Consider the following 12744-nt stretch of genomic DNA (forward strand, 5'->3'; position numbering starts at 1 on the left):
GAAACCATCATAGCTCAGGTAAAAGGGACTTTGGGATGTCCATTTTGAGTATAGATGAGAATCCCAAATACTGAGTTCTAGGGAATACCAATTCCCCTAGTACCTTATATTTGGATAGTGATTTGGAAGTTTTAATTCTCTCTGACATCTATAATTAAAATGATTTCTTTTCATGACAACCCTCATGTACATGTCTGATAAATATACATTTAGTATTTATGTAATTAAAATGAATTAGTTGTCTCGACAATCTTAACTACAGGATTGGTATTATCTCTAATTTAGTGATTTGTGTGAAGTCAAACAGCCAGCAGGTGTTGGAGCCAGGACCCAAAATCAGACCTCACCCTCCCCACTCTGCTGGCAGAGGCAGCTCTGCAGACAGAGGCTTGGTGACAGCACTTTTTGTGATGATTCTGAAACTCAGTGGAGCAAGCTGGGGTCAGGGACTTAGTTTAAAAGAAGAGTCTGGAAAAAATCAGCTCCTTCCTGGCTTTTTTCCTCTAGCAACGGGACTTGCTCTTATTTGTGCCTCCCAGTTCAGAGGCCAAGATACCACTTCCAAGCTCTCAAGCATGATACCTCTTTTCTTGAGGTATGCCAAATGCTGCATGGACCCTCCATCATGGAGAGATTTGGCTTGCTTGAGAGCCCAAGAACAGCTGGAGAGTGAACCACAGAGGAAGGCCAGGTTCAGATGTACTGACCTGTCTGATTTATAATGGCACATAAACCAGGCATAAGCCCCTTACTCCCAGGAGGCTGGGAAAGAGTTGTTTGATTCTCCAGCTGGCAGGAGGAAGTGATGACAAACTTTGCCTGGGGGTTAAAATTATGTTCAGTTAGTGTAGGAGTTTTGGCATTGATTTATAATATCTTGCGCATACCTGGCACAGACACGCCATAAACATTCACTTCTTGGACAAAATCAACCAGTCCTACTATGTCAGCAACTTCAGTGGTGGCCACATTTTCCCCTTTCCACCTGGAAGAAAAGGCAAGGTTAGCAGAGGTCACTGGTGGTCTGCGGTGCAGGTTGTCTGTGACAGGTGTTTCCTCCAGACCTCTGTGGGGTGGCTGCGCTTGTCTTCCTCACCTTGGCCCCCAAACTCTCCAACTTAGTCATGGGAGAGGCACCCTGCTTGAGGCATGAAAGACAAAGGCATAGACCTAAAGAATAAAATGTGGAATTTTAATGTTGCCACGTGAAATGTGACACACAGAATGATGTTCTAATGTTAAAATATGGGCTTGGCCTAAGAAAGGCACTAGAAATCAAAAATAAATCTCAATGACTTTTTGCTGTGTTTAGGTCTCTCACTTCCCTCATTCACTAACTTTGGCTGCTATATAATTCAGTTAGTAAATTTCTAATAACTAGAATTTCATACTTGTATTTTAGGGTCTTATGGCAATGAAAAAGCTTTTAATAAGAAAGAAAATATCATACTCTATTTGTAGGGAGAATAATGTTAGTGCCCAATCAGGTGCTACTTTTTCTTTTAATAAAGAGTTAAATTTTGTCTTACATTTAAAAATTCTTTAGATCTCCCAGAAGTATCTTTTTTAGTAACATAAAGGTGGCATAAAATAATGATATAGATCCAGAGTCATGGGATATTAGAGATGGAAGGAACCCTAAGGATCGTTGGGGCCCTCATTTCATGGGTGAAGGAACTGAGGTGCAGAAAGATTACCTGCCTGATAACACAGCTGCTCAGGGGTAAGAGGAAGCCTGGGGGCTGAGTTCTTCTCATTCATATCCATGCTCTTTCTACTACAGACAGACAACTTCCATCTCTTCCTCATTCATTCATGCAAAAAGGAATCACTGTATTAGGTGCTGGGGGGTGAACAAGCAGACACAGGGTCTGGCCTGAGGGAGTTTATACGGGAAGGAAGCTGGTTAAACAGAAATGTCATCAAGCTGGAGGACCATGCTGTTGCTGAGAATTAATTTCATGGTCTATTATGATGACTTTCAAACTCCACTGTGCTGACTTGGGGGTTCTGTGGGAAAGCATCTGGTTGGGAATGGAGAGTGGGAGGGAGAGGAGCAGATGGGGCTCAGAACTCTCACCTCCTCTTCAACTAGATCAGCTTCACATTAATTTGATTTGATTTTATCTGAGAAAAAGCCTCATGATTGGAAACAGTATGAAAATCCCTGGCTGACCTGAGTGACTGGTAATAATTGAGGATAAATGGGAGGAATTGGATGGACTAAGTTATTTAGGTGCCCAAAATCAGACACAGGTTTTTTCTCCTAGTTTCATCTGGTGTTGCTCAACCAAGATAACTATGCATTGCAGAGTGATACCCTATGTATTTTGCTCCTTGTTTTCTGGGAATACAGGAGGTTGAATTGACACGCCAAAGAGATAGAAGGAAATGGAGTACCATAACCAAAGTGGAATGTGACTCTAATTTAGGAGTAAGCCAAATTGTGCACGTGTTTGTTTTTGGCTCAACAATTCAGAGAAACCAACCGGAATGTATCTCCAACTCTGTCGTGGAAGTAGATAAAATTTTCGTGGTCCATCATTAAGAGATCTCCACTGTTGAAATAGACGTCTCCTTTCTTAAAGACATCTCTCAGTTTTTTCTTCTCTGTCTGAGTCTTTCCTCCAGCATAGCCACTAAATGGTGTGAGTTGTGTGATTCTGCAAACCAGGAGTCCAACTTCACCTAAGACAGAAGAAAGTAAATTGTTATTTTATGTACTAGCAGTAGGCAAATTTTAGTGTTAACCTTCTTTTAAAACTGATGCCATACAACCCAGTGGCAACAAGCTGGCTGCAGGAAGAGTCATTTTACATGCATGTGTACATGTATTTCCATGTACATCATATACACACATATATACACCATGCACACACACACAGTACATTATTCTCTATGGCCACACATTTGTAATTCTTTTAATACTAATCTTTCACTGAATAATGATTTACACACACAATTAGACAAATACATAGTAGTTTAAGCTTAAAGGAAAGGCCCGTTAAAGCTAACCGTAGTTTTGCAATCATAATTACATATCTCCTTTTGCAAAATGCTTACCTCATAATCAAGAAATTATTAAGCTAGGCTTCAAATTATAGTTATATTACGTGTAGTGGTAAATTACTATCTTTTGGAATTTATCTATTTCTGGAGTACGAAAATAAACCTCTTTTTTTCCCCCACTCTGATAAATTTTACCATGTGCTCATTTAAGCAGTGATATGTTAGTTCTTAAGAGTCACTTAGTTAAGGTAAGAAAAGGCACAGGTTAATTGAACAAAAATCCACTGTACCTTTGGGAACTTTGATGCAATATCCATTTCCATCTCGAACGGGTTCATCTTTCTCCACATCATATTTAATCAGCTCATAAGTTATGACTTTCTAGCAAAATTAAAATGGATCATTCTGAGCACATATTCTTTCACAAAGTTTTCTTTTTTATTGTGGCATAGCATACATAAAGCATACAAAGTGCACATACTTTAAGTGTACAGCTTGATGAATTTTTGCATATGCATACCCTTATGTAACTACTGCCCAGATCAAGACACTAAACATTTTCATTACCTTAAGAAGTTTCCTCCTGCCCCTTTCTATCAAGTCACTATTCTGACTTTTATTGCCATCAAGTAGTCTTAAGCATCAAATAAGTGAAATAAATATATGCCTTAGTATCTGCTGCTTTCACTCAACATAATGTCTGTGATATCCATCCCTCCCTGTTGGTGTTTGTGTCAGTGGTGTACTTTTTTTGCCATGCAACTTTCCTTGTATGAATATACCACAATTTATTTATCTCTTCTCCTATTAATGGACATTTGGATGTTTCTAGTTTTAGACTATTAAATATAAAGCTGTTATGAACATTCTCATGCATGATTTTTGGTGGACACGTCACATGTGGGCTTTTAAAATCCTGTTTAGGGGAGACCTTCAAGATGGCGGAGGAGTGAGATGTGGAGATCGCCTTCCTCCCCACAAATACATCAGAACTACATCTACACTTGGAACTGCTCCTACAGAACACCTACTGAACGCTGGCAGAAGACCTCAGACTTCCCAAAAGGTAAGAAACTCCCCACGTACCCGGGTAGGGCAAAAGAAAAAAGGAAAAAACAGAGACAAAGGAATAGGGACGGGACCTGCACCAGTGGGAGGGAGCTGTGAAGGAGGAAAGGTTTCCACACACTAGGAAGCCCCTTCGCCGGTGGAGGCGGTGGGTGGCAGAGGGGGGAAGCTTTGGAGCCATGGAGGAGAGCGCAGCAACAGGGGTGCAGAGGGCAAAGCGGAGAGATTCCCGCACAGAGGATCGGTGCCGACCAGCACTCACCAGCCCGAGAGGCTTCTCTGCTCACCCTCCAGGGCGAGCAGGGGCTGGGAGCTGAGGCTCGGGCTTCGGGGGTTGGATCCCAGGGAGAGGACTGGGGTTGGATGCGTGAACACAGCCTGAAGGGGGCTAATGCGCCACGGCTAGCTGGGAGGGAGTCCAGGAAAAAGTCTGGACCTGCCTAAGAGGCAAGAGGCCATTGTTTCGGGGTGTGTGAGGACAGGGGATTCAGAGCACCGCCTAAATGAGCTCCAGAGACGGGCGCGAGCCGCGGCTATCAGCGCGGACCCCAGAGACGGGCATGAGATGCTAAGGCTGCTGCTGCCGCCACCAAGAAGCCTGTGTGGGAGCACAGGTCACTATCCACACCTCCGCTCCCGGGAGCCTGTGCAATCCGCCAATGCCAGGGTCCTGTGATCCAGGGACAACTTCCCGGGGACAACACATGGCGCGCCTCAGGCTGGTGCAACTTCACGCCGGCCTCTGCCGCCGCAGGCTCGCCCGGCATCCGTACCCCTCCCTCCCCCCTGGCCTGAGTGAGCCAGAGCCCCCGAATCAGCTGCTCCTTTAAACCCGTCCTGTCTGAGCGAAGAACAGACGCCCTCAGGCGACCTACACGCAGAGGCGGAGCCAAATCCAAAGCTGAGCCCCGGGAGCTGTGCGAACAAAGAAGAGAAAGGGAAATCCCTCCCAGCAGCCTCAGGAGCAGCGGATTAAATCTCCACAATCAACTTGATGTACCCTGCATCTGTGGAATACCTGAATAGACAACGAATCATCCCAAATTGAGGCAGTGGACTTTGGGAGCAATGATATATACATATATATATATATATATATATATATTTTTTTTTTTGCTGTACGCGGGCCTCTCACTGTTGTGGCCTCCCCCATTGCGGAGCACAGGCTCCGGACACACAGGCCCAGCGGCCATGGCTCACGGGCCCAGCCTCTCCGCGGCATGTGGGATCTTCCCAGACCGGGGCACGAACCCGTATCCCCTGCATCGGCAGGCGGACTCTCAACCACTGCGCCACCAGGGAAGCCCTGATATATATATTTTATTCCTTTTTCTCTTTTTGTGAGTGTGTATGTGTGTGCTTCTTTCTGTGATTTTGTCTGTATAGCTTTGCTTTTACCATTTGTCCTAGGGTTCTGTCTGTCTGCTTTTTTGTTGTTGTTCTTTTTTAACTACAGTTAGTTTTCAGAACTTGTTATCATTGGTGGATTTCTTTTTTGGTTTGGTTGCTCTCTTCTTTCCTTTTTTATTACTTTTTAATTTTTTATTTTTAGTAATTATTTTTTATTTTAATAACTTTATTTTATATATTTATTTCTTTTTTTCTCCCTGTTCTTCTGAGCCATGTGGCTGATAGGGTCTTGCTGCTCCGGCCGGGTGTCAGGCCTGTGCCTCTGAGGTGGGAGAGCCGAGTTCAGGACATTGGTCCGCTAGAGACCTCCCAGCTCCTCATAATATCAATTGATGAGAGGTCTCCCAGAGATATCCTTCTCAACGCTAAGACCCAGCTCCACTGAATGACCAGCAAGCTCCAGTGCTGGACACCCCATGCCAAACAACTAGCAAGACAGGAACACAACCCCACCCATTAGCAGAGAGGCTGCCTAAAATCATAGTAAGGTCACAGACACCCTGAAACACACCACCAGATGTGGTCCTGCCCACCAGAAAGACAATATCCAGCCTCATTCACCAGAACACAGGCACCAGTCCCCTCCACCAGGAAGGCTACACAAGCACACTAAACAAACCTTACTCACTGGGGTAGACACCAAAAACAATGGGAATGACAAACCTGCAGCCTGTGAAAAGGAGACCACAAACACAGTAAGTGAAGCAAAACGAGAAGGCAGAGAAATATGCAGCAGATGTAGGAGTAAGGTAAAAACCCACCAGACCAAACAAATGAGGAAGAAATAGGCAGTCAACCTGAAAAAGAATTCAGAGTAATGATAGTAAAGATGATCCAAAATCTTGGAAATAGAATGGAGAAAATACAAGAAACATTTAAAAAGGACCTAGAAGAACTAAAGAGCAAACAAACAATGATAAACAACACAATAAATGAAATTAAAAATTCTCTAGAAGGAATCAATAGCAGAATGACTGAGGCAGAAGAACAGACAAGTGACCTGGAAGATAAAACGGTGGAAATAATTACTGCAGAGCAGAATAAAGAAAAAAGAATGAAAAGAATTGAAAACAGTCTCAGAGACCTCTGGGACAACATTAAACACACCAACATTTGAATTATAGGGGTCCCAGAAGAAGAGAAAAAGAAAGGGACTGAGAAATATTTGAAGAGATTATAGTTGAAAACTTCCCTAATATGGGAAAGGAAATAGTTAATCAAGTCCAGGAAGCACAGAGAGTCCCATACAGGATAAATCCAAGGAGAAACATGCCAAGACACATATTAATCAAACTATCAAAAATTAAATACAAAGAACAAATATTAAAAGCAGCAAGGGAAAACCAACAAATAACATACAAGGGAATCCCCATAAGGTTAACAGCTGATCTTTCAGCAGAAACTCTGCAAGCCAGAAGACAGTGGCAGAACATATTTAAAGTGATGAAAGGGAAAAGCCTACAACCAAGATTACTCTCCCTAGCAAGGGTCTCATTCAGATTCGACAGAGAAATTAAAACCTTTACAGACAAGCAAAAGCTAAGAGACTGCAGCACCACCAAACCAGCTTTACAACAGATGCTAAAGGAACTTCCCTAGGCAGGAAACACAAGAGAAGGAAAAGACTTATAATAACAAACCCAAAACAATTAAAATGGTAATAGGGACATACATATCGATAATTATCTTATATGTAAATGGAATAAATGTTCCAACCAAAAGGCATAGACTGAATGGATACAAAAACAAGACCTGTATATATGCTGTTTACAAGAGACCCACTTCAGACCTAGGGACACAAACAGACTGAAAGTGAGGGGATGGAAATAGATATTCCATGCAAATGGAAATCAAAAGAAAGCTGAAGTAGCAATTCTCGTATCAGACAAAACAGACTTTTCAGCAAAGACTATTACAAGAGACAAAGAAGGACACTACTTAATGATCAAGGGATCAATCCAAGAAGAAGATATAACAATTGTAAATATTTATGCACCCAACATAGGAGCACCTCAATACATAAGGCAAATACTAACAGCCATAAAAGAGGAAATCGACAGTAACTCAATCACCGTAGGGGACTTTAACACCCCACTTGCACCAATGGACAGATCATCCAAAATGAAAATAAATAAGGAAACACAAGCTTTAAATGATACATTAAACAATATGGGCTTAATTGATATTTATACGACATTCCATCCAAAAACATCAGAATACACTTTCTTCTCAAGTGCTTATGGAACATTCTCCAGGATAGATCATATTCTGGGTCACAAATCAAGCCTTGGTAAATTTAAGAAAATTGAAATTGTATCAAGTATCCTTTCCAACCACAATGCTATGAGACTAGATATAAATTATAGGAAAAAATCTGTAAAAAATACAAATACATGGAGGCTAAACAATACACCACTTAATAACCAAGAGATCACTGAAGATATCAAAGAGGAAATAAAAAAATACCTAAAAACAAATGACAATGAAAACACGATGACCCAAAACCTATAGGATGCAGCAAAAGCAGTTCTAAGAAGGAAGTTTATAGCAATACAATCCTACCTCAAGAAACAAGAAACATCTCAAATAAACAACCTAACCTTACACCTAAAGCAATTAGAGAAAGAAGAGCAAAAAAACCCCAAAGTTAGCAGAAGGAAATAAATCATAAAGATCAGATCAGAAATAAATGAAAAGGAAATGAAGGCAATGATAGCAAAGATCAGTAAAACTAAAAGCTGGTTCTTTGAGAAGGTAAATAAAATTGATAAACCATTAGCCAGACTCATCAATAAAAAAAGGGAGAAGACTCAAATCAATAGAATTAGAAAAGGAAAAAGAAGTAACAACTGACACTGCAGAAATACAAAGGATCATGGGAGATTACTACAAGCAACTCTATGCCAATAAAATGGACAACCTTGAAGAAATGGACAAATTCTTAGAAAAGCACAACCTTCTGAGACTGAACCAGGAAGAAATAGAAAATATAAGCAGACCAATCACAAGCACTGAAATTGAAACTGTGATTAAAAATCTTCCAACATACAAAAGCTCAGGACCAGATGGCTTCACAGGCGAATTCTATCAAACATTTAGAGAAAAGCTAACACCTATCCTCCTCAAACTCTTCCAAAATACAGCAGAGGGAGGAACACTCCAAACTCATTCCATGAGGCCACCATCACCCTGACACCAAAACCAGGCAAAGATGTCACAAAGAAAGAAAACTACAGGCCAATATCACTGATGAACATAGACGCAAAAATCCTCAACAAAATACTAGCAAACAGAATCCAACAGCACATTAAAAGGGTCATACACTATGATCAAGTGGGGTTGGCAAGGATCCTTCAATATATGCAAATCAATCAATGTGATACTCCATATTAACAAATTGAAGGATAAAAACCATATGATCATCTCAATAGATGCGGAGACAGCTTTTGACAAAATTCAACACCCATTTATGAAAAATACCCTCCAGAAAGGAGGCATAGAGGGAACTTTCCTCAACATAATAAAGTACATATATGACAAACCCACAGCCAACATCATTCTCAATGGTGAAAAATTAAGACCATTTCTGCTAAGATTAGGAACAAGACAAGGTTGCCCACTCTCACCACTCTATTCAACATAGTTTTGGAAGTTTTAGCCACAGCAATCAGAGAAGAAAAAGAAATAAAAGGAATTCAAATCAGAAAAGAAGAAGTAAAGCTGTCACTGTTTGCAGATGACGTGATACTATACATAGAAAATCCTAAAGATGCTACCAGAAAACTACTAGAGCTAATCAATGAATATGGTAAATTTGCAGGATACAAAATTAATGCACAGAAATCTCTTGCATTCCTATATACTAATAATGAAAAATCTGAAAGAGAAATTAAGGAAACACTCCTATTTACCACTGCAACAAAAAGAATAAAATATATAGGAATAAACCTACCTAAGGAGACAAAAGACCTGTATGCAGAAAATTATAAGACACTGATGAAAGCAATTAAAGATGATACAAACAGATGGAGAGATATATCATGTTCTTGGATTGGAAGAATCAACATTGTGGAAATGACTATACTACTCAAAGCAATCTACAGATTCAGTGCAATCCCTATCAAATTATGAATGGTATTTTTCACAGAACTAGAACAAAAAATTTCAGAATTTGTATGGAAACACAAAAGACCCTGAATAGCCAAAGCAATCTTGAGAAAGAAAAACGGAGCTGGACAAATCAGGCTCCTGGACCTCAGATTATACTACAAAGCTAAAGTAATCAAGACAATATGGTGCTGGCACAAAAACAGAAATATAGATCAATGGAACAGGATTGAAGGCCCAGAGATAAACCCACGCACCTATGGTGACCTTATTTTTGATAAAGGAGGCAAGAGTATACAATGGAGAAAAGTCAGCCTCTTCAATAAGTGGTGCTGGGAAAACTGGACAGCTACATGTAAAAGAATGAAATTAGAACACTCCCTAATACCATGCATGAAAATAAGCTGAAAATGGATTAAAGACCTAAATGTAAGGCCAGATACCATAAAACTCTTAGAGGAAAATATAGGCAGAACACTCTATGACATCAATCACAGTAAGATCCTTTTTGACCCACCTCCTAGAGAAATGGAAATAAAAATAAAAATAAACAGTGGGACCTAATGAAACTTAAAAGTTTTGCACTGCAAAGAAAACATAAACAAGGTGAAAAGATAACACTCAGAATGGGAGAAAATATTTGCAAATGAAGCAACTGACAAAAGATTAATCTCAATAATTTACAGGCAGCTCACGCAGCTCAATATCAAAAAAACAAACAACCCAATCCAAAAATGGGCAGAAGATCTAAATAGACATTTCTCTAAAGAAGATATACAGATAGGGAACAAACACATGAAAGGATGCTCACCATCACTAATCATTAGAGAAATGCAAATCAAAAGTGCAATGAGGTATCACCTCACACCAGCTAGAATGGCCATCATTAAAAAATCTACCAACAATAAATGCTGGAGAGGGTGTGGAGAAAAGCAAACACTCTTGCACTGTTGGTGGGAATGTAAATTGATACAGCTAGTGGAGGTTCCTTAAAAAAACTAAAAATAGAACTACATACGACCCAGCAATACCACTACTGGGCATATACCCTGAGAAAACCATAATTCAAAAAGAGTCATGTACCACAATGTTCATTGCAGCTCTATTTACAATAGCCAGGACATGGAAGCAACCTAAGTGTCCATCGACACATGAATGGATAAAGAAGATGTGGTACATATATACAATGGAATATTACTCAGCCATAAAAAGAAACAAAATTGAGTTATTTGTAGTGAGGTGGAGGGACATAGTCTTTCATGCAGAGTGAAGTAAGTCAGAAAGAGAAAAACAAATACCATATGCTAACACATATATATGGAATCTAAAAAAGAAAAAAAAATGGTCATGAAAAACCTAATGGCATGATGGGAATAAAGACACAGACCTACTAGAGAGTGGACTTGAGGACACGGGGAGGGGGAAGGATAAGCTGGGACAAAGTGAGAGAGTGGTAGTGTATATATGGACATATATGTACTACCAAATGTAAAATAGATAGCTAGTGGGAAGCAGTCACATAGCACAGGGAGATCAGCTCGGTGCTTTGTGACCAGCTAGAAGGGTGGGATAGAGAGGGTGGGATGGAGGGAGACACAGGAGGGAAGAGATCTGGGGATATATGTTTATGTATAACTGATTCACTTTGTTATAAAGCAGAAACTAACACATCATTGTAAAGCAATTATACTCCAATAAAAATGTTATAAAAAATCTTGTTTAACCTTAATACACTACTGTTAGATGTTTCACATTCCAGGGACATGTTCTCCAATACATTTAAGATTCAATGATATAATGGTATAATTTGTTTCATGCCCATGGCTATAAAATTATTAAAATTCCACCATATTTCATGTTACTATAATTCAAGGGCATAAGAATTTAAATTTAATTCAGTAAGAGCAATAAGTATACTATTTTCTATATTGGCAGCAAAATACAAATGTGACAGTATTTAGATTTAATTATTAACCATGATTACTATGTCCATTTCAAATTTGTATTCAAATCTGTATGATAAAGTAACCAATCATATGCTTTGGTAGTAGCAGTTAACCATTAGAAACCAAATAGCATTCATAGTCAACAAATGTAGATCTTGTTTATTTGCAAGAATGTAAAAAAATTGGGGGTGGTAAGTAATGCTTTTTTCCTTATCAAATGCAGGGCCATCGTCTTCCTTTTTTTCTAGTTAAAAAAATATGGTTTTGTTTAAAGTAGAAAAACTGACAATAAAACATGGCAATTAATGGATGAGAAGCAAAGAACTAGTAATATACAGCATCAATTTCTCAGGTCCTCAGGTTTAGTTTGAAATGAAAGTTTCCCCGCAACTCACATTTTCTGAGGGTTAGTAGTGACAACATAGATAGCTTGCACCAGGCCTCAGCTCAGCTTTCTGCCCTCTCTTGTTGTGAACTGCATTTAGCCTGGGTATCCAAGGTTTGGGCTGGTTCAGGTTGGCCTGATGCTAACTAGAGAAGATTAACCCTCTCAGCAGCGATTCCAGTGGGGAGTAGGAAATTGATTCTCAGTCTGTAGTAGTGCTGCCCAGTAGAATTTTCTGTGATGATGGAAATGTCCTATAACTGTACTGCTCAACGTGGTCATCACTAAACACATGTGGCTACTGAGCACTTGAAATGTGGCTAGAGTGAATGAAGAACTGATTAAAAATTTACATAATTTAAATAGCTACATGTAGCTAGTGGCTACTGTATTGGATGGTGCAGGTGTGGAGCACAGTGGAGGGACATGTGTAGTGTAGGTTTGGCTGTTGTTAGAGAGGTTCCTTGGACTTGGGAATGCCTGGAGATCAGGCCAGAATACAAGGAATGGAACAGTAATAAACTTTACAACTAATAACTCTTCAAGGCTATTATATGACAGGCATTGGGCTATATCCTATTTAATGTAATCCTTTCAACAATTCTCTTCCCTTATTACACTGAGTTTGGGCCAGGCACTAGGCTCTATATTTTCTCTTTCTGTCTCTTTTATAGATTCTGAAGTTGAGGCCTAAGGAACACAAAGGGCATGACCTTGGGCTAGTCTGTGATGGTAGTGGAATTTGATCTCTTGGGCCAGATCTCTTATGCACATGGACTGTTGTCCTCTGTACTTTGCTGGTCAGTCCCCGGGGGCACA

The 12744-nt window shown here is 40.0% G+C and overlaps 1 protein-coding gene across 2 annotated transcripts in view; it reads right to left on the bottom strand.

The window, feature by feature from the left end:
* SLC27A2 (solute carrier family 27 member 2) overlaps positions 1-12744 on the bottom strand; it is a gene marked incomplete at its 5' end in the record, with an annotated part of 52135 nt that overhangs the window by 5418 nt on the left and 33973 nt on the right. For both annotated transcript variants that reach the window (XM_079698777.1, XM_079698776.1), the window contains 3 exons: positions 888-985; positions 2490-2688; positions 3300-3390. In XM_079698777.1, the coding sequence (XP_079554903.1) occupies positions 888-985; positions 2490-2688; positions 3300-3390 (388 nt within the window). The remainder of the gene's footprint in view (positions 1-887; positions 986-2489; positions 2689-3299; positions 3391-12744) is intronic.

This window comes from Hyperoodon ampullatus, assembly GCF_949752795.1.
Source record: "Hyperoodon ampullatus genome assembly, chromosome: 3".
In the NCBI taxonomy this organism is placed as follows: Eukaryota; Metazoa; Chordata; class Mammalia; order Artiodactyla; family Ziphiidae; genus Hyperoodon; species Hyperoodon ampullatus.